General features: G+C 41.3%; 1 protein-coding gene across 2 annotated transcripts in view; it reads left to right on the top strand.

Annotated features, from left to right (window-relative positions):
• PPARGC1B (PPARG coactivator 1 beta) overlaps positions 1 to 25,538 on the top strand; it is a 165,533-nt gene extending 139,995 nt beyond the window's left edge. The window contains exons 7-13 of one of the 2 annotated variants that reach the window (XM_074291751.1): positions 400 to 464; positions 1,462 to 1,685; positions 2,055 to 2,227; positions 9,447 to 9,522; positions 12,416 to 12,537; positions 15,338 to 15,489; positions 16,283 to 25,538. In XM_074291751.1, coding sequence (XP_074147852.1) covers positions 400 to 464; positions 1,462 to 1,685; positions 2,055 to 2,227; positions 9,447 to 9,522; positions 12,416 to 12,537; positions 15,338 to 15,489; positions 16,283 to 16,386 — 916 coding nt within the window. In that variant the 3' untranslated portion in view covers positions 16,387 to 25,538. Of the gene's footprint in view, positions 1 to 399; positions 465 to 1,461; positions 2,228 to 9,446; positions 9,523 to 12,415; positions 12,538 to 15,337; positions 15,490 to 16,282 lie in introns of both variants that reach the window. The other variant, XM_074291750.1, reaches the window with a different exon arrangement.
• The last annotated feature ends 81 nt before the right edge of the window (positions 25,539 to 25,619 follow it).

A 25,619-nucleotide genomic window follows, 5' to 3' on the forward strand; every position in this document is an offset into this window, starting at 1 on the left:
GGCACACTATAGGAATCTCCAGAAAGCAAATTGCTTTCTCAGATCATTTTTTAAAAGCAACTTCAGACTAGAAGTTAGTCTCTGGAGACCCAAGAGATCCAATTGCACAATCTCGACAGATTTAGCCCATCCACAGAAAGTGGTCTCCTTTCTCTTCTGCTTTCTTTCTCCTTTCCCTCCCTCCAAACACAATATCATCCTATCTGTCAAAAAATATTCATGTTAACTTTCCATCCTCTGAATATTGAGAATCAGGGGCAACTCTAGCAAATTAAACCTGAGAACCATTGTCTTATTGCAATTCACAGCAGAATGTGTCCATCCCATCCCATCCCACCCTTTCTCTGTGATGATGTAATGATCACAGTGTCTCTGAGCTCCTATTTTCTTTCTTACCAGTGACCCTTCACTGGGGAAGAGGAACTTTGACCAGGTGCTGACAGTGGAGCTCTGCGGGACAGCAGGTGAAGGGGCCCCTCTTTATTCCTAGTCATTAACAGCATTGCCTCTGGTAGAATCCTAGGTACTGCACCTCTAGGATGACCCTGCTCAGGGTTGGGTGACTGTGGTCAAGGTGGGCTGGTAGCAAAATCTGATGAGATCTTTGCTCCATGCAATCCCAGAACTGCCTGGGCTAATTGTGGGAATCATGGACTCAGGCAAACATGCTGTACCCCTTTGGGAGCCTGGTCAGTGACTAGGAGTTCACAATCTGGATGCTAACCCTGCCTCTCACTCTCTATTTTGTCTGAAAGAGGGAACTGGGATGTTTGACCTGGAAACAGAGAAGGCTCAGAGAGGACATAGTAGTTCTCTTCAAGTTTTTGAAGAGCTACTATGTAGAAAGTGGATTTTTTTTAGTTTTACCCTAGCAAGAAGAGTTTGGGAGTATTGAGTGAAAGTTTGATTTAGACTTGAAGAGAATATGACTTTTCTAATACGTGAGCTATACTAGGCTGCTTCAGGAGGTAGTTATACCTCCAAATAGAGGCTAGATGCTTATATGTCAAAAATGTTGTAGGAGACATTCTCAATCAGGAATGGGTCAGATCATTTGGTCTTCAAAATGCCTCCAATTTCAACAATAGGGGCATGAGCTTGCCAGACTTAGACTTTCTTCAGCAGATGGAGGCCTGAGTTTTGCATGTTAATAGAGACAAAAATAACCCTGAGACCCCTGGGAGTATCAGCAGTTCCCTGTTGAGTTCTTGGAACTTACCCAGGTTCCTGGGGTCTGGACCTGATGAATTGTAAATAGGTAAATATTACTCTGTATAATGAAAAAGAGGATTGGATTCTGAATGACTGGGGTTAAGAATTGTATCCAGGTGAGTCATAAGGATGGATGGGACCTTTGGGTCGTCTTAGACAAAGGCAGCCATGGTCTTAATTAGCAATCTATGGTGAAAGGGCCCAGCATCAAACTCACACTGTCTGTTTTTTCTTGGTGCCGGAGAGAAGGTCTCACACCACCAACCACGCCACCCTACAAACCTATTGAGGAAGACCCCTTCAAGCCAGATGTGAACCATAGGCCAAACAAAGAGGCAGCTCCATCCATCCCCTCCCCTGAGGGTCCTCGGCCTGTGGCAACTGCTAGAGGATCCCATAAATCCCGGAAGAAGTATCCTGAGCGGAGCGAGCTCTTGGCCCACCTGAGCCGAGCCACAGGTCAACCATCTCAGGTAGGCCAGAAGCGTCCCTTTTCCCGATCCTTTGGAGACCATGACTATTGCCAGGTCCTCAAGCCGGAAGGATCCTTCCAGAGAAAGGTGCTGAGGTCCTGGGAGCCCTCCTCAGTCCATACAGAGGACAGATCCCAGTCCAGGGTTTCCAGGGTTGATGCACAAGGACTGAGCAAGGAAGGTGGGAGCTGCAGAACTCCCAGTAAGGACAGCAAGCCCCTAAGAGACCATGAGATCCGAGCCAGCTTAACGAAGCATTTTGGGTTATTGGATGGTACCTTGGAGGAGGAAGACTTTGCCTTGTGCAAGAGCCCAGAATATGATACTGTTTTTGAGGACAGCAGCAGTGACAGTGGTTTCCTCTTGGAGGAAGAAGAGGACGATGAAGATGAGGATCTCTGTGTCCATTCACTTCCATGTCAGCACTGCCTCCACCCAAGACCCTTCAGCAAAGCCAGTTTGCATCACTGCTCTCGGAGCCGATCAAGTTCAGGCTCTTCGTGTCACAGATCTAGGTCTCCAGCAAACCGGAGGACTTTCAGGTAGGTTGGGGAACAGACTAGGGGCCTCAGTGTTAAAGGAGGAGGTAGACTGACCAAGGAGCAATGTCATTGTGACACTGCCCTCTCTCTGCTTATCTTTTTTCGAGATGGCCCTCGGCCCGAGATGAATGATGCAGTGTCTGCATCTAGCAGCTGAACTCTTGTCTTATTATCACCTCCATCTTTACCCTAACCTCATCCTAACTGGGTTTCAGCCTGGGCTGGGGGTTTCCTATCATAGGTAGTAGCTTGGCAGCATTTCTCTTGTGGCTGTCACAATTCAGCTTATGGATCCATCAGTCAATCAACAAGTTGATCAAGTAAAGTCAACAAACATTTATAAAACATCTACTATGTGCTTGCTACTGTGCTGAGCACTTTGAACATAGAGAAAGGCAAAATATGATCACTATCCTCGAGTTCAAAGTATAATGCAAGGAGAGGGGAATGAAGGGAATGAAGGTGGAAATGGGACTCTGTCCCTTTCGCATGTGTCCTACCAACTCATTTTGCTTCAGGATCTGTACTGGGCACCATGGGAGAAATCTAGATATATCACACCTAGCTACTATAAGGCACACACTATTATTCCCATTTTACAGGTGAGGAAACTGAAGCTTATTAAGGTTGTGATTTATCTCAGGATCAGAAAACTACTAAGTGATGAAAGGATTTAACCATTCCAAGTTTAGCACTTTCTATTACACCATGCCTTTCTTTTTGTGTTGAGATTGGGGAAAGAGAATAGAAATTCTGCAAAGGACACACACTGTGGACCAGCTGTTAAAGGCCACACAAATTTGCCCAGGAGGCAGTATAGAATACATCCATATTGGACTTTCTGCATTGGGATAGGAATGCAGCTGAGGGAGTAGACCCCTTTTCCTGCGTCTTCCCCAGTGGTTACTGAGACAGCTTCCTGGGTATAGCCTCATCTATGAAGTGAGCAGATAGAGGTCTTTTCTTCTGCTAGAAAAACAAAAACTATATCTTGTCTACTCAGGGATTCATAACCTTTAAGCCCTGAACTTCATGCTCCCTTCCAAGAAGAGGTCTTGGAAGACTACTTTGCTGCCCTTAGACAAATTATCTGCTGCAAGGATCCAACTCTCTGGTTGGATATGGAATGGGAAAAAACCTTGGGGGGCCATGTTCTGGGATGGGATAATTAGCTGGGGAACATCTCTGCCTACCTGGCTGAGGAAAAGCTGTACTAAATATGCAAAGTGGAGAAAACCATCTTAACTTGAATTTTAGGAAGAAACCCTGTAACCTTTTTGCCAGGAATTGTACTAGCTAATTCAAGGCAAGAATTATAGTGTTTCAATGTTACAATGAGCAAATGGTTATGTTCAAGGAAGATACAGTTGAACCTTGTGGTTGGTTACTTGAATATAATTGGAAACTGCCTTCCTTTGCCCTGGATTCTGTCTCTTAATAGCAGTGATAATTCTTCTGTCTTACACTTTTCTCCTTTTTCTATTTTTCTAGTACATTCTAATTCCCAGAATAGGCAGTTATTGATCTTTAGAATGTTCAAGAGGGAACAGGAGAATAGTTTTCATAGATTGTCTGCCAGGTGCATTATCAGAACTTATGTCCTTGGATTTGAGCTGGTTCTTATGATCATATATTTATAGCTAGAAGGGTTCTTGGAGGCCCGACAAGTCCAATCCTCATTTTTCAGATGACAAAATTGAGATTAAATGACTTGTCTAGTTATAAGTATCTGGGATTTGAATCCAGTACTTACTGATTCCTAGGTCCAGTGCCCTCTCCACTATGTTGCTTGCCAGTTTCATTCCTGTGCTATTGTAAATATTGCATGCCTAGATAGAAAAAGCAGCTTAGCCATTGAATTATGGGGCAAAGAACCAACCTCCAGGCATATTATGATTCTTATGAAAAATAGGAAAATATAATTTAGAGTACAAAGCTACTTTCGAGATCAACTAATCAAACCATCCCCATTTTGCTGATGAGAAACAGATTTAAAGAGATGGTTTGAAGTGACTCAAAGCCAACTTAATGGCCATAGTTTACCTCATTTTCTTGGTTTGTCCCAAAAGTCAACATGCAGTTTTTAAAGCACCTACTATGTGTAAATCACTGTGTAAAAATTCTTTAACTGAAGACATTAAAGGTCTTAGTTCCTTTCCTTGGTTAGGCCAAAAAATCAATCAATTTATTAAGTACCTACTATGTGCCAATTACTGTGTTAAACTTTGGGGATGCAAAGCCAGGCAAAAGACTGTCCCTGACCTCAAGGAGCTTATAGTCTAATGGAGGAGATAACATGTAAACTATGTACAAACAAGATATATACAGGATAAGTAGAGGGAAGGCATTAAGATTAAGGAAGCCTTGAAAAAGCTTATAGAAGATGGAATTTTAGCTAGGACTTGAAGGAAACTAGGAGATGAAGACAAGATAGGAGAAAATTCCAAACACGGTGGACAGCCAATAAAATGAATGCCAAGTGATGGGAGTGTGTGAGGAATAGCTAGACCACCAGTGACCCTGCATCAAAAGAGTATTTGGAAGGAAGTAAAGTAGAAGGTAGGAAGAGACAAGGTATTGAATGCCAAAGAAAGGAGTTTATATTTGATCCTGAAGACAATATGATCCTGAAGTTTATTGAATGGGGCTGGGGGAAGTGATATGGTCAGACCTGTACTTTTCACAAAGTTCAGTTGGACAGCTGAATAAAACATGGACTGGAGTGAGGAGAGACTTGAGGCATGAGGTAATAAAAAGACTTTAATCCAGTTCATCAGGGAACATTTGCTATTTTTGAGTCCCCTGTTAGCTCACTCAAAGCATCCACTCATTTTATTATGAAAGAAGATACAAAGGACAAATAAAACAGTGATACTCCCGTTACTCAGCATTATCATTGAAAAGTTTGTCCACATTGTAATTTTTCCTGAAAACAGATCAGAAATTTCCTGAGAATGCTGAGGTTTGCCTTTTCTTGGTGACATAAGACATTGCTATCATCCATGATGTCCTGGACTGTGCATTAGGGACAATAAATGTGTGCATGTATACAGATATTTGTCCCAAGGATGCAGCCCTCCTATGCATATTCCTCTAAGGTTTTTTGGTTTGTTTTGTCCAGGTATATAAAATCAGAGTAAATAGCCCTAGAGAAAGCCTCAAATGGGGGAAGGGGGAAGGAATTTCCTGTAAACAACATGCATGAGCTGAAGTATTCTCCTAGCACCTTGGATACCTTAGAATCAACTGGAGTCAGGATAAGCAAAAGTCTTTATTCTTGGTTTTTAGTGGTAGAAGTCAAGGAGAATGGACGCATAGGATCTCCACGACCTCACCTCTTCATCTCCTGCCCAGAAGTGACCCTGGCTAGTCTCCCTGCACCTCCTACTCCCTCCCACAATTCTCTGTGTACATCAAATAATTGGGCCAGCACAGGATAGTGGGAAGGGCTATTTTCCAAGCATATTCTTATAGAGTATTGTCCAATCAGTAATTAGCCTCAAGTGCTTGATTGTCTGACTTCACTGCATTAACTCAAGAGTTTCAATCCTTTACACTGAAGTACAAGGACTTTCTGATGTCTTTGGAATGACCAATTTTAGGATCTATTATTGTACAATAGAATTTTCCATTCCTTGAAAATAAGGAATTATTCTTTTATCTATATCCCCAGTGCCTAGCACAGTGCTTAGCACATAGTACATGCTTAACTCCTTGCTGATTGACTTTAGTGGAAAAAGAATGGGGATCCTGGGTTTGGGTTCTAGCTATGAATGTTAATACTTATGTGACTTGAGGTCAAGTCCAACCATCTCTTTGTTTCTCAGTTTTTCATAAAAAATAAAGGAGATTTGATTATCTGATCTCAAAGATGCCTTTCTACTCTAAATTGGTTTGTCCTATTTCTTTTCTTTCTCTGGCTGTTGACTGGATTTGAGTATTTTTAGATTGATAGATAAGTGACTTCCATTATCTGAGGATTTTACTGTATCTTGAAGGTTGGTGAGGTGGGAAGATTTCCTCATCCACTTATATATAATTAAAGCTTCTGCTTGCAGAGTAGGAATGCCTTAAAGCCACAGATTGCCTCAGTGGAACCAAGAACAATGTGCAAACTTTCATTTTGCTGAATATTTTACGTCCTATAAGCCATGCTACAGACAAGACTTTCTTCCCAATTTCCACCCCCAGACATGGGTTGTAGAGGGCCAAGTTTACTTGAAACAAGTAATCTTAAAACAAGGTGTCAATTTGTAGAACTATACTAAGTGCATGTAAACTAGAGAATCATTATCTCAATTCCACTGAGTTTAAACATGTAAGAATTCTTGCCTCAAGTATATTTCTCCAGAGTTCTGGCTCATTACATCTGCTTTCTTTTGTTTTAGAGTATATCTGGTCACACCCTCCCTGACTTCTCAGGAAAGGAGGTGAAAACACCAAAGGGAAATGGGGAGTAAATCATTTTTTTAGTAGGTTTCTGAAGGGTCTCACTTGAAATAGGTATACATAAATACAACAGCATGGGAGGCATTACACAAGCACATAGGAATATAACACAGGCTAGTAGTGATAGCTTTCCCCACAGCCAGCTCAGGCTCAATGTGGATTCTACATGCAAGTAGTGATTTAACAAGCAATATGAATCAATACAATGCTATTGTAAAGATTTCCAGAAGTCCTAGAAGGAAGGTATGTAAATAATCACACATACGCCTCCTTCTGCATGTCAAGGAATCCAATGATTCCTGCAGATTTTGAAGTCCTGCAACAGTCTCATCATGTCTGAGAGAATCCAATGATTCCTGTGGGTTTTGAAGTCCAACAATTTTTGATGTTCATGAGTCAATTGTCATATACATTGGGTTAACAGTCATGCTTTTTCAGTGGCACATGTAGTCAGAGATGGAACCACCTGATGTTTCTTGGATTTTTTTCTTTATTATGAAACCTGCCTGCTGGAGCCAATGCATCTTTATTGAAATTTTTAAAAATTAATGGTATAGAGAGCTAAATTTAGAAGTTCTCTAGGGTTACCTGTGGCTCCCCTTATCTTTTGTTTTCAGAGGAGTGTCTTGATATCTCTTCCTCTTCTCTACTATTGCCTGTCCTTGAGGTTTAAAAAGTATGCCAGTGATGTGTAAAATTTTACACTATGCACAAAAGTATGCAAAATGTTTAGAAGAATATGCAGGTCCATTATCTGTTTTTATTGCTTGTGGTACACCCATAATTGCAAATGTTTGTATAAGGAATTCAGTGACCACTTGAGCTGTCTCTTTTGCTGCTGGTATTGCAAAAGTGAATCCTGAAAAGGTATCTACCACAACATGGATAAAAGACAGGTGACCAAAAGATTTATAATGGGTCACATCCATTTGCCAAATTTTATTGGGTCTCAAACCATGAGAGTTCTTCCCTGGAGGGAGTGTAGGAGCATGGAAAGGAAGTCAAACTGTATAGGCTTTTACTGTGCTCTTAGCTTCCTCTCTTGTACATTTACATGTACATTTAAATGTAAAGCTTGAGCAGCTTGATGATATTTAGAATGAGATTCTTGGGCTGCCTGAAATAAAGGAGTACTGGCCAGCATGGTTAGAAGGCTATCTGCCTTTGAATTACCATCAAAAATAGGACCTGGAAGTCCACTATGAGAGTGGACATGCAACATGTAAATCTTACCTGGCTGCTTTCTCACTTGCTCTTGAAGTTCCTTAAAGAGCTGATATATATTGGAAGCTACCAATTTTAGTTGGGCTGTGGAAATTCTTTGTACCATACCCATTGAATAGGCCGAATCAGATATTATATTTATATCTCCTAGATAATAAGAAAGAGCTAGAATGATTGCATATAATTCATTCTACTGAGTGGACTGAAAAGGAGTTCTGACTATTCTCATCATAGTTAAGTCATTAGAGTGTATAGCACAAATGTTATATTTGGATGCATCTGTAAAGATAGTTAGTCCTGTAAGAGGAAACCTTTTCTTCAAGAATCCATCGTCAATTATATAATAGCTGAGTTATATTTAATGGGGACCTGTGTGTAAAATTTGAAGCCATGGCCAATAAAATTTGCCACTCTGGGATGGTTTCACAGCACACATTAACTTGTGCATTAGTATAAAAAGTATATATCTTGTCAGGTCTTATCCCAGACAAATGTACTGCTCACTTAATGGCCTTTAACAAAATTCTAGTCACAAGCACTGGGTAAGGAGTAAGGCTTTGTTCTGGTTGTGCTGGGAGGTTCACCCACTCTATCATACTGTCTCCTTGATGAAGCACTGCTGTGGGTTCCTCTTTTGTAGCAAGGTCAACTTCTCTCAAAGCCTCTTGAGCTTCTTTTGTAAGGTGGAGTGGTGAGCCCTGTATCCCCTTAAAATGTCATATAATGGTTGTAATTGATATGTAATTAAGCCTAACACTAGACCCATCCATTGGATATCTCCTATCAATTTTTGAAAGTCATTTAAGGTATTCAATAACTCATTGCAAACCATTTAAATAACAGAGTTTCTCTACAATGGCCTTTCTGGAGGCAGCAAGGTCTTTGTGCTATGGTGAGCCCAGCTTAGTCACTTAGATTTGGAAGATCAAAGCTGAGCTGACATAGCAGCAGGCTATTGTAGTTGTGGGGGGTAAAGATAGTTGTATGCTTGTGGTTATGGCTATAGGTTAGCCTAATGGGATCAAAGAAACCCCTGTTCAGAATCCCCATATAAGTTCTTTACAACTTATATAAATTTTCAATTTATAAAATACTTATAGCAACTCTGAGCTAAGTAGCACTCTTTTGCAGACTAGGAAACTGAAATGCAAGGAGGTGGACTTGACTTAGCTTCTGAGCAGCAGAGCCAGGATTTGAATCCAGATATCCTAATTCCAGATCCTGCCTTCTTTCCATAACACTCTACCCCTTCCAAAGAATTTCATATCTGGTAAGAACTTCTTGACCAAAGTTTGGCTGATCAAGAACCTTTCTTGAGGAGAAGCCACAGGATGCTTGCCAGTCTCTCACTCAGGAGAAATTAAAAGGCATTCTTGTATAGGTGAAGGATATTTGTCTCACGTACAAAATCCAGTTGAAGAAAAATATTGCTGGCAGAAGGCAGTTTTTCATTTGACTACCAGCATCCCATTGTTCATAGGGGAAGGTCTGAAACTGCCTTTAATCTATCCAAATCAAGAGACTATGTTTTCTTGTTTATAAACAGATGTGGAAACAAGGAGCGTTGTGGAGAAGGAAGCCCAAGTATCCAGCATATTGAGAAGAGGAGAGAAAAGGCCATTGTAAGTGCCCTAGGAATTGGGAAGGGATGACCAGTGAAGGAATGGAATATAGCTTAGGTTCCTGGAAGAAGATGGGACTTCCTTAGAAAAAATGCTTTGAGAGAGCAAGAGATGCTTCTCTCCATACTTCATCTAACCCAAGGTCAACTTTACACAATGGTGTATCTCCCTACCAAAAAACAACCAGGGTCCAAAAGTTAGGAGCTTCCAAAGTCCCAGGTTCCCTGCCAGCCAGTGGTGTCAGCAGTGGGATAAGGTCTTGCAAGGGCCAGAAAAGTAGACTGATCTACTGTACTTCCACCTGGAGACAGCATTGTTCATCTTCATACAAATGTGCTCAGGAACCAGAGAAGCAGATCTGTACTACTTGTCCCAAGAGAGCAAAGATCCATGGCTTTGCATGAAGAGAATCTACTATTCTTAGTGGAGTGGAAGGGAAAGAAAGAGAGAAGGAATTTTCAGATAGTAAAGCCCTACTATGAGAGAGGATTGTAATCAGAAGTCATACTCTCCTTTTTTGAGTCCTTCAAAGCTTCAGCAGCCTAAAGAAGGAACCAGAAGCTGGCTTCAAGATCTCCCAGATGAGGTTTCCATGTCCAATATAAGATCTCATGATTGAGGATAGCTGATAGAGGTGATTCACTACCTTCCTCAACACCCACCCATAGGCAAACACATACACTATACCAACACGCAGATACACGCAAATCTTTATAAATATAATGTTTATAATTTTTATAAACATTATATTGTCAAGGTCATGTATTCTCCTGAAGAGTTTTCTGTCCTCTATCATCCATGCTACTACAAAGCATTTTGTCCTATCTGTCCATCCTTTCCATTCTCCCATTAGAACTCCCTAAGTAAAAGGAATATAATTTCTTGGGTATGAAAATTCCTCCTTCTCAATCCCTGAGCCCCCTGACTACAACCCTAGTCTTCTCAAACTATCCATTAGCAAACATGTATTGAGGCTTACATAGTATCCATCTTTGAGCTTGGTGCTATCAGAGATACAAAGATGAGTTCCTCTTTCATAGATCACAGTCCATTTAAGAAAAAAGACATACACACACACACACAAAAAGCTAATATCAGGCTGAGAATGAAATGAGGAGTCAAGATCAGAGCTATAACAATTGAGAGAAGAAAGTGGTCACTAAGTGATAGGCAGTCAGACAAGTCTATCAATGAAACTCCAAAAACTTGAGGTGAATCTCCATGAATAAGTAAAGGTTAAATTTGGAACACATTTTTATGTGGAGAAGATAGACACTAAGAAGGTGGGAATATGAGAGTATCCTTGAGGGACCAGCTAGAGCTAAAGCCAGGAGTAACATAACAGCCTAGGGGAAAAGGTCTGAAAATATAGGCTGAAGTCAGTTGATGGAAACTAAGCTGAGGAACACACATATAATGTAGACATCCTGGAAGTTTTCTCTTCCTGTCAGAGTTCTCTGGCACCTGGACATGTAGAAAACAAGTCTTCTCTGGCATAGTAAGAACTGACAAACCTTACAAGGTATGTATAATAGGCTTATACATACAAATGTATGTATACAAATATACAAGTAGGCTTATATGCCCATAGGATTTCAGAACCAGAACAAACATAAGAGATCTAGGCCAGGGTGTCTTAAATTTTTTCACTCACAACTCCTTTTTGCCCACGAAATTTTGACCTCAGATATAAATGTATATTAAATTGCAATACAAATCAAACACCGATAATATTGCTAACAAATCATAATTTTGCAAACCCCACATTCAGTTACGAGATTCCATATAAGGTCACAAACCACAGCTTAAGAAGTTGGGATCTAGTCTCTATGGCATGTCTGACAAGTGGCTATACAGCATCTTCCTGAATGCCTCTAGTGATGGACAATTCATTACCTGAGATACCTTTTTCCATTGTTGAACAGCTTTGCTTGTCTCAGTGCCTCATTAAACTGAAGTATGTCTTATAATTTTCCACATGTTTAATTGTAGTTTTGTCCTCTGGTCTTAAGCAGAACAAAAAAATTTTTCCACATGGCAAGTTGACAGTACTTGAAAATTCCTAGTAAAGTCTTCTCAACTCTAGGCACCCAGGTCCAGATGCTAAACATCATCAGATCCTAGAAATATTTATGGACAGTAACAGAGTTGAACCACATGACCTTAAAGGACCTTCCAATTTTTAACTTTCTTCCATTCTATGAACAACAGAGCAAGGAGTATGACTTGAATAGATGGTTGCAGATGCACCTTGGGAAGAGGCTTAGGATGAGAGGGAGTCTTATCATTGCTTTTCTCAGTTTGCTCTCACAAACTTCCATGTGTTTTGTATATATCTTATAGGTACCTACCTATTTATATATTGTCTTCCCCATTAGAATGTAAGCCTCATGAATGGGGACTTAAACTTTCAATGTATCCCTAGTGCTTAGCAAAAGTCCCTGGCATATAGTAGTCTTAATAAATGCTTATTGATTTACTGATTATATATACCAGCGATGGGAAATGTTCCCTTTTTTTAGGCTAGGGAAAGTTTGGCTTGTAGTATGGAAACTAATTTCTCATCCCAGGGACCTAGCTGATCATTCAGTCCAACAATCCACTTTGTATTTATTGTCTTTTCAACAATAAACTCCATATATACAGAGACAAAACAGTACCTGCCCTTGAGGAATTTTTTTACTAGAAGAATTCATTATTTTCAGAACTAACAATTTGCTGGGCATTGTGCCACATAGCCTGAATCAGAGTTTCAGAAAGATGGGGAAGAGGGAAATGAGACTCTTTGTTATTTTAATTCTTGAGATTCCTGAGTACCAGATGGATCAAACGCATACCTTCAGCCTAGGAAAATGGAGCCACTGAAACATGTTTGTCCCTCTTTTTTGACCAGGGAGAAGGCCGGGTGGTGTACATTAAGAACCTCTCCAGTACCATGAGTTCCAGTGAACTAAAGAAACGTTTTGAAGTGTTTGGTGAAATTGTGGAGTGTCAAGTGCTAAAAAGGAACAGGAGGTGAGTCTGTTGGGTTTCTGTTGACAAACAGAGGTAGAGGAGCTCTTGGTAGCCCAAATGAGGAAGGAGATACATAGATATACACTCATGTAGAAAAGTCCCTCCAAGGCAAGCAATGGAATGGAAATGGACAACCATGTATAAGTTTATGGATAGAGCTATTTAAGACCCAACTTGAGTTTTAGAAGATGCCCTTCCTTTCATAGTCATTTTGCTTGGGTAGCTGGACATATATAGTTGAGTTTCTAGAGAATCATTGTCATGTCAGTTAGATGTGACCATAGAGAACATATAATCTAACTTGTCCCTGATGGAGAATCCCTTCTATATTATCCCCCCAAAATGGTCATCCAGCCTTCACTGAAGGACCTCTCTGCAGAGAAATTCCTTGGTCCTGAGGTGGTCTGTTCCATTTTTTTGAATAGCTATAATTGTTAGTACTCAATTACTTGAAGATAGATGTCATATGGAAGAGGAATTCCCTTGTCTTTTTTGTCATAACTAAGAAGTGGGAGAAAAGCTGAAAGATGCAGATTTGGGGTTTTCATTACTTTATAAATCTTCATTTCCCTAATCTAAACAACTCCAATTTTCTCAGCTGATCCTTATATAATATGCTCCTCTCATACAGTTTGGTTCATGGAAAAGTACAGAAACAGGAATTGTAGGAGAAACACTGGTGGGAGGACGGCCCTACAGAGAAAAGGCACTAACTTTAGGTAAAGTTGACTTGTCCTAAGATTTAATTTGTATATGACTGACCTGAAGACTTTAAAAGTAAAAGCTGAGAGACTCTTAAGCTGCTTTGGGGACTATGGAACAAATATTTATTTCCTAATTATATTGTAGATGGCAGGCATGTGAATTTTAGAGCCATAAGATAAAGGTGACTCACTGAAGAGATGCTGCTTTGGATAGAAGAGCCAAACTGAGCTGAGAGACTCTCATCTCTTGAACTGCTTTAGGACTGTGGAACAAATATGCTCTATGATTGTGGTATAAATGGGAGGGATGTGAATTTTGGTTTAACATCATGAGATAGACGGGAATCACTAAAGAGATGCTGCTTTGGACAATAAAGTAGAACTTAACTGACTTCAGAGAGATCTTGGAGTGGGTCTCAGAGCTTATACAATCTCCTATGATTTGGAAGAGAGATTAAAAGAAGTGAACTGTGATGAGCTGGAAGCTCCTAGAAGATCTCAAAACTGAAAGCTGATTTCAGAAGAAACCTTTTGTTGGATTTGTAAAGAGATCTCAGGATTGGAGAAAGGAGGGGTTTGCATTACCATCTGTTGCTTGGAAGAGCAAGCCCAAGAGAAGCTTTTGCCTTTCTTTTTCCTGCTACTGCTACTTCCTGCCCAGAAAGTCAGAGCCAAACCAAGGAAGTCAAACTAGAGAAGCTAGGAAGATCTCAGGTTTAGGGTTTTTTGCTTTTGCAGAAAGAGCATAACAATAGCTTAACAACCCAGAAAAGGAGCAATTCAAATGAACCAGCCTTACTCACTGAGTTAATAGAAAGAATCAGGAATGATTTGAGCAGAGCAGCTATTGACGAAGCAGTTTTGCCCATCAGTGAATTGTTCTTCAGATTTTCTCTGAGGGAGATTAAAGACATCAAGACTCACAAGCCTGAGTTGTGAGTCATCCTGGACATGGTTCTTTACACAATTAGTGCCTCTTTTCTATGATTCTCTAAATTTATCATAGATTCTACCCCCTATACTATGTATCAGTGGGAAAATTCTAAACTTATAGGTGGAATATTATGTGATCATTATTCTTGTTTCACCCTGTTTAGTAAATAATTTTGATTGAGTTAATGGAGTCCAGATGATGTAGTGGATAGAGCACCAGCCCTGAAGTCAGGAGGACTTGAGTTCAAATCTGGTCTCAGACACTTAACACTATCCAAAGTAATATTGCTTCAGTGATACACTTCTATCTTATGATGTTAACCCAAAATTCCTATTCCTTCCATAGATACCATAATTAGGCAATATATATTTGTTCCATAGGAGCAGGGATTGCAGTGACAAGAGTAGAAATATATTCCTCCCTGCTGTTACCCCTAGAATCCTGTGTGAGTTCTACTCTGGGAACCTCCAATCTGACAACATGCAAGTTCAATTTAAAGTGAATGAGCCAATTCAGAGAGAAAAGGGGAGTCATGTTTCATGTCTTATACTATGCCGCTGTGACATGGTCTTCAGTTCTCTTTGTTATTATCTTGATTGCTCTTTTCTGTCCTTAACTTTAGTACAGTCCATGTTTCCCTACTTCCTACATGAAAGGACATTTAAACATTGTTATTCCCATCATGATGACTAGAAATGAAGAATCTTTTGGTACTCATCTCTAGAATGCCCTGCACCCCTGACACCTAGGGAACTTTCTTAGAATTAAAATTAGGAATGCTTCTATTATATTGACTGAGAAGAAATCAGATTTTTTCTCTAGTGCCCCTTAGAGTACTTATCTTCCTTCCACTGTAGTTCTAAATTGTAGTGGAGAGTGAGGAGGGGTTATGCAAGTTTACATCTTTGCATCAGAAGTCACATAACCTTGAAGCTTTTTTAAATCTCTGGAAAATGGGAATAATAGTTGGGAATACTTACTTCATAGGGCTGTGAGGATAAAATGCATGTACATTGCTTTTCATACCTTAAAGTATTATATGAATGTCAAGTATTCTACTGTACCTATAATTGTGAATTACACAAAGGCCAGCACAGGCCAATAGCAACTGCAGAATGCTCTTCATGAATAATCCAGGATTCTCCATTTTTCTGTTCTCCAGGGGTGAGAAAGATGGTTTTATTACCTATCGGTGTTCAGAGCATGCAGCCTTGTCCCTGAGGAATGGTGCAGCCCTGAGGAAGCGCAACGAGCCTTTCTTCCAATTGAGCTATGGGGGACTTGGGCAGTTCTGGACCAGATGCACTAATTTCGGTAAGACTGCAAAGTCATATCACATCCTTAGATTGCAAGACTTACCTAATTTCCCCCTTTGCCCCTTTCCCTACCACCATTCCCTGGGCTGTGTTCAAAGAGGAAAACAATGTTGGAAAAATATCCATTAAAAAAACTTAAAAAGACTAGATTTCTATCTCCAAATGGAGGCTGATTTCACAGCCTTTTTAAAGGGTTTTTGTACCTCTCCTGGTCCTTTTAGTAGCTGAGGCTATAAGGCAAAAAGAGCAGAATTTTCAGCCCTTAAACTCGATGCTGCCTTCAGAGCCCAAGAGTAGCTCATATTTCCCATGTTCACTCACCATTAGGGAAAGCTTCCTTAATTCCATGTATAGGTCTTATGATGTCCCCTCTCCTCTTCAAGATGGGACTCTGATAGCTATTTAAACATACATATATATATATATATACATTTAGTGCAGTGCAAAAGCTCCCAAGAGTCCTAAGATCTGGATTCTAATTCTAGCTCAGTCCATTTCTTTAATCTCTCCAAAACTCAGTTTTCCCATTTTTAAAAATGAATGTTAACTGAGTGACCTCAAAGCTTTCTTCTAGCTCCAACTTTTTAAAAGTATATTGTTAGGGTTATTAAGAGAGCACTCTTGGAGGACCCTCCCTAGCCAATCCCAGGCTTTCTCAACATCCTGCCCCTCTTTGCTCCCATCAGTTTGTGACTGACCCCAATCAGCCATGGACTGATCCAAGGTTGCAAGCTCATCCTACTTAGGCTTGTCTGGTTGCTCACTTGTCCTCTTGTCCCTGCCCTCCTCAGATTCCAATATAGAAGAGGCCTCCCCGGCTTCGGTGAAAAACAAGTATGAAGCCATGGATTTTGACAGCTTGCTGAAGGAGGCCCAGAGAAGCCTACATCGATAACAGCCTTAATCCTAGAGGAATACCTCAATACCTCAGTCAAGGCCCTTCCAATATGTTTACGTTTTCAAAGAAATTAAGTATATGGAGAGAAAGAGAGAGAGAGAGAGAGAGAGAGAGAGAGAGAGAGAGAGAGAGAGAGAGAGAGAGACTGAGACTGCTGTCCCTTTAAATCAATGTTTACATTGAACAAAGCTGCTTCTGTTTGTGAGTTTCCATGGTGTTGATGTTCCACTGCCACACTTTAGTACCCTCGCTTCAGATTGGTTGTTTCGGGTGCGTCTGTAAGCATCGTGCCACCCAGCCCCTAACCGCCCACCCCCCAGTTTCCATTGTGGAGTTGCAGCTATGTTCCCATCACATTTTCTGTCTGTAGTGTGTGATGATAAAATCGTTACTTGTGAATAGAATCAGGACTATAAACTAATTTTTAATTGCAGAAAAAAGCATATACTTAAAATACCATATTTATGGCTCAGATGTACTGTACTTCGAACTAATTCATTGTGCCGCTTCCTGGATCTCTAACTATGCACTGTAATGAGGTGCTTGCCACTGTGCTGATGGACTCCCGGCTGGCCCTGGGAGGGAGGGAAGAAAAGAAGGAAGGAGGGAGAGCAGAGAGGGGTGAGACCCCGCTGGACTTCATCTCCTCCCTGGAGCAGGAGGCTGGATGGACATTTGTGTGAAGCCTCCATCTGTCACCAGCCCATCTTCCAACCCTTATTCTTCCTCATCCCAGTCCTCTCCATCTCTCTGTCCAACATCATCCCAGCCCATGACTTTGCACTGGCTACTTTGGGTGGTAGAACAATAGCCTCCAGAGCAATGGCCAAAGGTCCAGGATGAAACCGTGTTCCTGTTGGAAGTGGGGGAGTTCAGAGTAAGCCTCCGAGTTGTGCAGTTTCCATCACAATTGGATTGGATTAGCTATAATATACATTTGTTATTGTTGTTGTTCAGTGGTGTGACTCTTCATGACCCTGTGAACTATACCATGCCAATGCTGTCCATGGGATTTTCTTGGCAATATCATAAGTCTATGGCGTAATGACAGTCCACTCTGATTCTCATTCACCCTCCTGTTTACCCACCAGACAAGGAACGAAGTCAAACTCCCAATAACCACCACCCCATTAAATCCAGTTTAAGAGCACTTATAAACTTCAAGCTGCCACAAATGATACTTACTGAAACTGCCCACTTGTAATGATGCAGTAGAAAAGGAAGCTGGCTTCAAAGCCTTTTCCAACACACATCAGCTGTGATACACAGAAGTCAAGTATTTGACCTCTGAGCTTTAGGCAAATTTCTAAAGCTATATGTTTCAGAGAAAGTGATGACCAGCATTTGGCAGAAGGAAACTCCTCACCCAGGAGCTCCTCAGACTAATAAAATTACCGGTCCATTATGTCCCCCTCTCCTATCCGCCTGCAGTGTAGAAAAGTGGCAGTGATAGAAAGAATCTGTTGGGAATTGGGAGCTAATGTTGTAAAAAGGATCCAGATCAAAGAGGTTGGCTAAAGTTTTGTGAATATCTGAGAAGATCCCAGTCACGAAAGAGTGGAGTGGGAAGAAGGTCTTGGAGGAAGTTTCTCCCAGTCGAGACAGAGCTGCCCAACTTCTTGTACCCAGTCCCCTGAAATTTTTAGTGACAGCTTGGGTCCTTGTAAAATTTAATTGACTGGTTCCAGCCAGAAAGCCCTAGGCTGTTTGTTGTCTGGATTCCAAGTGGCCATGTTCAAGTCAGCTTCAGAAACTCAAGTACCATGGGAAATGGTCTCTGCAGAGACCCTCTCTTCTCAGCTCTCTTTCACTTCCCATCTATCAAGCAGTCTAGAAGTTAAGGGTTTCACCAGACCAGAAATCACAGCATCAGCTCAGCACTGCCCATATCAACTACCTCTTCTACTGGGCCAGTAGCCAGCCTGGGGAAGGAGGGTTCCAAAATATAGAACCAATCATGTTCTAAGCCAATTATCACATTTTTGGGGTACTATCATTCTCATGGCAGGTTTTACCTAGCTTTTACACAGGAAATTGTCACTAGCTAATGCTCAGTTCTTCTTATTGGCATATGCTACATAAGTTTGCCCTGACCAATGTTATTTCATAATGACATGTTTTTAATATGTTAATGAAAATCTGCTGTGGCATTGATTATTGTGATATAACAATTTAAAAAATATTTCCCCTGGCAGCAACTGTCTCTTGCAATGGCATTTTACCTAATGCCAGGGAAATTGTTCAGGGAACCAATCAGCTGAACATCAGGCAGAGGATTCCTGTATGCTGTTGTATGTGATCTAGAAAAAAATAGAACAAGCCTCATTTCTGGTCTGACCTGTGGTAGCTGGGATCATTACAGGTAACATAATATTAACTCATCCATAGAGAAGGTAGAAAACCCGTAACTGACAGGCTGTTCTGAATCACCATCACAACTCTCCTTTATTTCAACTGGTCCCAAGTAACACTTTCTGAGACTGAGCTACTTGGATGCAATGGACTAGAACAAGTGACATTCTGGCATGAGCTGATGGTGCTTCTTGGATTAGAGTCACTCATTTTTCCATGGGACTACAGGCTTCAGTTTAGAGATAGCCCTCTGCTGCTTGAGGGCTGAGATGTTAAGCAACAATGGAGGAAACCATCTGTTCCAGCGGAAAGACCTTGCCCTAGTCTACTAGTCAACCTCAACTTTCCCATATATTAAGTGAGAAGACTGGACTAGGTGATTCCCATGGCCCCTTCCAGGACCAATATTCTTTGTTTTCTGTTCTAAGATCCCTTCTAGCTTTCACATTCTCTAATTCTGTTATTTAAGACTTCCCCTCCTATAGTGTAAGGTTGTGATTCCTGTCAACATGTACATACATATTCCAGAGGAAAGTCCCCTTCTGACCTCAGTGTGAAAGAAATTATTGGACAGAGTTGTGGGTTGGGAAAGAAAAGAGAAACCTGAGACTGAGGTGAATAGTGAAGAGCCCCTAATCTCCCCATCTTCCTCTTCCCTCACTCCCTCCCTCTCTCTATTCCTTCCTTCCTTCCTTCTTTCCTTCCTTCCTTCCTTCCTTTTTTCCTGTAATTAATTTACTTGTTTCTTTGTGATCAAGGACTAATTCTTGTCATTTCTGCCTGCCAAAGTATAATTCTCTGAGCTCCCTGCTCATCATTGTGACTCCATCATATCCCCAGATATCCTGAGTTTATGTGCTTCCCACAAAAGGCCAGAGCCTGGTACTTAGTTATTCCTCTCCTCATGGTCAACCCTTCCTAGCCCCCTCTCCCCAACCTTCAGCTGGAACCTAGAGTGAGCGAGCCTCTTGCTGCCTTTGGCCGCCACCTCATTGTAGCTTTGCCTTTTTCCCATCCTCGTATTTTCTCCCTCCCCACAATGATGTTTACATGTGATTGCCATGACATCGCTTTGTGTGGACTGTGTCTGATAGCCTCCCTCACCCCCATCTAGGAATGGGCAATGCTATCTGTCTTTGTGCTGTGCTGATGTTTAAAAAACAAATCAAAATTCAGTCAAACCGCTAAGTGGAATTCTTCCATCTCCTTCCTCAGCACAAGGCTGAATCAAAGCTCACACCTGGGCTCTGGTTACAGAAGGAAAATGCATCAAAAATGTGAGGCAAATGAATGGATTGAGTGCAGCTAAAGATCCATCCAGGGTATCTGCATCTGCTTTAGGATCTCATAATAGTGTAATGCAGCTGGAGTTAGGGCTTAGTCCAGGTTTAGGAAAGCAACAGTGCCATCAATTGTGCAAGAGAAAAGAGGGTCCCATGATTCAAAGACTCAATCAATACTCAAGTCCTAATACAGGAAGAGATGCAATAAGTGGTCTTTTTAATGCCTAGAGCCTATAAAATAGTTTTGAGAGATTTCTTCAAGACTTATGCAATATGCACACTGGTACCCATGGGGAGAGTGGGCTATTGGGGGCCCAGAGGCCTGGAGGTCAGCAAGAGCAGTCTTGCTGAATGGATTTGCCTATCTGAGGTTGATCATGGACAGAGCGTTTCTTTGGTTGTTGCCACTGCCATACTTGAAGCTTGTCCTGGAGACTTTGAAAGACTGAATATTAAAATAATAATGATGATGATGATGTTAAACTAGAGCACAGCCATCCCCATGTTCTTTGTTAATAGTGCTGGGTGCTAGAATGAGAGATCCCCTGATATTTGTTCTCATTAGGAAGGAAAAGCTTTCCTAAGCTTGGAAAGCCAGAGCCCTCAGGGGAAGATATTATATGTATAGGGAAGGTAGATTCCCTCATTTTCTTGGCCAAAGGAATAAAGCCCTTCTCTGTGCTACAATGACCAAGAGGGGAGTGGGGTGGGAAATCAGTAACATTGTGCAATATGTTGAATCCTGTTCCCCAAACTTGCATTTCAAAGGAAAAAATTATTCAAGTGCTCTTTGCTGATTCTAGAACAATATTGTAAAGAGAATAACAACAATTCCAGTTTTTATAGCACTTTACAAATTATGAAGCATATTTCTCATGGTGACCCATGAATAGGAAGTACAAGGATTATGTCCCATTTTACAAAAGAGGTAATTGAGGCTCATAGGGGTCAAGTGATTTGATTGAGGTTATTGGTAAGACTGCCCAGGAAAGCTAAGGAAAAAGCAGCAGGGGCCTGAACATGCCCTTGGTGTACCACTTGTCTAGTAACTCTCAGTTTGGGGACCCGATCACTTGAGGCTTTGGGATGTAGATTTGGGATGACTTTACATTAAGCCAGGAAGTCACTTTCAGGAAAACACTAAAACAATGCAGGCCCTCTCTGAGGAATTACCTTGGAAATAGGAGAGATGCTACCTAGAAAGCATCTCATTTAGAAGGCTTATGAAAGAAAATCCACATTTTGAGCACATTGTCAGATTTCTTTGTCTAGAAACAAAAGACTGCATCTCATCTCATCACAAGCCCAGCAAATTGGAAGAGGTTTGAAAAGTGCTTCATGTAAAGCTACCCTCTCAGTGAGCAAACATCCTTTTGTGAAATGGATGATTTCACTCAATTCCTGGGTGACCTTAAACAAGTGACTTCCTTTCTGTGGGCCTCAGTTCAAGCCCTCTGTAAAATGTTTGCAGCGAGGGCTGGGGGTTGGACCAGAGAGATTCTATCCTGTTATTTTATCATGTTATGTTCTCCACTGCCTTCTGCAGCTATTGGTAGGCCAAGCCATAGTGAGGTAGGAAAGGCTCCTACCCACTTTCCTTAATCTGGTTTTCAGCCCCTGGGCCATTTCCAACCCTGGGAATGAATACTCTCAGTGAGTCAGTCAGCCCAGATGCAGGAAACCAGCTATTTTTACTCCTGTATGGAGGAGGTCTCCTCAGAGATAAAGCCATAACCTCTTAAAGGGTGATATGAGAGATGGCATTCAGAGGTACTTACCTGCCCTCTCAGGGCTCCTCTGCAGCAAATGCTTTCGTGGGAAGAATACACCCAGAGAGCTTCTGTTCTCTTCTCACACTGTGTGCACCTTGTGTGCTTTCCCCATTAGGAGTTTGTTTGGAAAAGCTGCATAGTTTAGCAAGATTTTTCAGACACTGCTTTTAGATGGTTGCACAGAATGTACAGAAAAGTCATGGGTGGAACGTGATGATTCATCATTTATTCTGCATGTGTTAGGTAGGTTTTTGTAAAGATGAAACATTTGTCTGGTACAGATCCAGACATGGGTTTTCTTCTACTTCACCATTATACACAAACCGTTATCTGTAAATCAGAGGGTAGGGGGCACTGGGTTAGACCAGAACATGTGATGTAGAGTTGGAAGGGACCTTGGAGAGCTAGTCCAACACTTTTATTTTACAGATGCAGAACCAGTGGTGAAGAGAGATTAAGTGATTTGTCCCAGGACATACAAGTATTAAGTAAGCCATCAGGATTTAAATCCTGGCCCACTGGACCACAAAATGGGTGCTCCTTTCATTATAGATTTTCCCCTCAAGAGGCAACATGGCATAGTAGATAGAGGGCTAGCTTTGAAATCGGGAAAATCAGGGGTCAAGCCCTGCCCCAAATATGCTAGCTGTGGGGCCATGGGCATGCCTTCATATACTGATGCCCCAGGAAGCTCACTGAAGCTCTGAGTCACAGATGAATTGCCAATCTACATCAATTAGGAGATCCTAGAACTTATAGGTCCAGACCAAAAACAAAACAAAACAAAAACTTTTAAATCCCACCTTTTAAAATCTTTTGGCCCCTTGCCTTTTAAACACAGGCAAACCTTACTTTTCACATGTCCACTAACCCGAGGAGGCCTAGAAACCATATTTCACTTTTCCTGGAGTCGTGATCAGTTCATGGGTATTTTTCATCGGGCCTGCCTCTTGGAATTTGTTAACATTTTGCCTTACTAAAGTGCCTGGCACATAGTAGGCGCTTAATAAATGTTTATTGATTGACAAGGCCAAAAGTGGATAAATGCAGGGTATGTAATGTATTTGTTGGGAGGGGTAGGTGGGAATCCACTTTATCCCTTTTGTTTTCTGTCCACCTGAGGATGGCAGAGCCCATTATAACACTAGTTATCAAAGTATGTAGAAACCATCCCCTTTGTAGACTTTTCATGGATTTCATTATGTTTTCAATTGCACTAAATGCCACTAGGGGATAAACCCTGAATCTCCATGGAGGGAATCCATGGTATATGAATCAGCTTTCCCAAAAAGTTCAATACCAGTAAGTCTAACTCCTGGTATTCTTAGGGTAATCACTCTGCATAGCTCACCTGTCCCCCAAAAGAGGGAAAGATGTAAGGGATGAGGTAGGAGCCTAAGGCTTCTCCAAAACTAAGCAGGGTCAGGCCTGTTCTTTCCCATGTCCTGGAAAGCACTTGAGCACATTGTAGGTGCTGAATGAATATTCAGTTACAATGGAAGAGCAGGTGAAGGAGTTTTTGTATTTAAATAGCTTTTCAGATGCTTTCAGGTTAGGAATAAAAAGTCATAATATAGCCTACCAAGAAGGCTTTGGGAATCCCAGAGAGTATCTTGATGAAGGCATTTGGTAGAAAAGGAGATAGTCCACTTGGTTTTCTGGGTAGCTTATTCTAGGGTAAAAGAGTTCTATAGTGCCCCAGTTTAGGATAGTCTTCCTAAGTCTTTAGGGAGTTCTGTTCACCATCCCTTCCCACCCTTCCCAGCCTTGCATCCTAAAGGTTAGCTTTGAAACCTTCCCTGGGGCCTCCAAGGCCCCCAGGAACTCTGACTCTGATGGAATGATGCTCTCTGTATAGGTGAGCCTTAATCCCTGGCTCTAGGGGTCAGGTGGCAACCTAGTCCAGCCCAACCTTGACAACCCTCAGCAATATTGAGCCAAGGGAAGCCTTTATCTTTCCATCATAGGCTAGAACCTAGGGACGGTTCCATTAGCTCAGATCCCCACCCCACCCCCCAAAAAAGGGCACAGTTTGGGGCATTATTGATCAGGAAGCTAGCTAGGCAAGGTAAATGCAGCAAAGAGTGCCCATGCATGGGTGTGTGTGTGAGAGAGAGAGAGAGAAATTCAGTTGATGCATTTCTTGAGAAAGGTGCAAGAATTTCACCTACAGAGGGACACATCTGCTTTGTTATTTATAATAGAAAGCTCAATTTTAATTTTGTAAAAGACACCGCTAATGATTGAGAATCAAGTTTTTAGTTTTGCTATTTTTTTTAATTGGTAGAGGTTTTTATATATTTTCCCGCTTATGTTGGGATGTGTCCTTATTTATATAATATACTTTAACCTTTAAAGGCAAGGGGTTCCTATGCCTTTTATTATTGTTGTTATCGTCGTTGTCGTCGTGTCGTCGTCGTTTTATTTCTAGTGTGATTTACCTGTATACCTTCTAATGAGAAAACGTTTCCTTGTATTTTTACATTGTCAGATTCTATAGTTTCATAGATAATTTAACCAAATTGCTCTGTGTATTATTATCCCGTGAGTATAAAATTCTATTTTAACTTCTGTAAATACTTCAAAACGGGCTTCTTTTTTTCAAACTCCAGCTGTGGAGCTAATTGTTTACATCACAAAGACTGTAGAATCTCTATGCTCATGTACTGTAAATAGTGACGTGATCGCCTATAAATAAACTATAACAAATACACTACTGTGTTTAAAAACAATACAAAACACATGGACTTGTGCTGGCCAAGACTCTTCTTTATTAGCTCTGTTTGGGTTGCTGAGTGGGAACCTGAGGCTAGGGGCAAGGGGAGGTAAAGAGCAGGTGAAGCCATCCGTGCAGATTCTGATACAGGTCAAGAAGCCTCCCAGGTATTCCACTTATGCCACTATGCAAGCCATGTAGTACACGTGCTCTCTAAAAGCAGTCATCCCTGAAGGACTCAATGGGGGGTGCAGTGGGAGGAGCCTTGTCCTGCCAGGCAGGAGGTCTGGGTTCTTGCTATCACTTTATTACTCACTAGCTATGTGACCTTGAAAAGGTTATTTAGCTTGTGTTGCCTCATCTGTAAAATGAGACTTGAACTTAAATGATCTCTAGCTCTAACATTTCTGTGTTCCAAGTGCCCTCTGCCTCTCATATTCTGTGTTCCAAAAGTCCCTTCCAGGGCTGTCATCCTTCCTCCTATGATTCTGTCATTTGGGCTTTATCTGTCCAGGCTGAGAGAAGACTAGAATTTGAAAAAAAAAAAAAAAAAAAAAACACCTTGTCTCCAATTTCAGTGTTTTAACCCCCCCCCCCCCTCTCTCCCCCAGAGAGTTCAGAATGACTGAAATTGCCAAAAAAAGCCAGGAATCCTAGACTTGAAATCAATACCCAGAAGTGCACTGTGGCTTGCTTCGTGGGATAGTATCAGGAGATAACCGTGCAGCAGCATCAAAGGTGTGAGGAACTCCTTCATATGTTCCATACACCTATATTCTGTGTGTATAGATCCTGATTATGCACATTCTTATGTGCACAACCCCTCTTGTGTAATCCCTTTTATGTGACTTTCCACTGATGGCATGTCAATTAATGGGAATATCTATCCTAGGTTTACGGGGAAAGAGCTCTATTGCTACTTTTCTTCCCTTGCTTTCTTGTTAAATGACTTTATTTTGGATCAGAGTGGTGAAAAAAAGGGTGAAAATTGTAATATTAACAAGGCCCAAAACAACAAACATATTGAGAATGTAGCCACTATCATTTCTTTACATGGGTTTTGGATTCTTTGCCTAGGGCTCCCCCTCGTGTCTGAAAATGTGAAAC

The sequence above is a fragment of the Sminthopsis crassicaudata genome, chromosome 2 (assembly GCF_048593235.1).
Source record: "Sminthopsis crassicaudata isolate SCR6 chromosome 2, ASM4859323v1, whole genome shotgun sequence".
Lineage (NCBI taxonomy): Eukaryota > Metazoa > Chordata > Mammalia > Dasyuromorphia > Dasyuridae > Sminthopsis > Sminthopsis crassicaudata.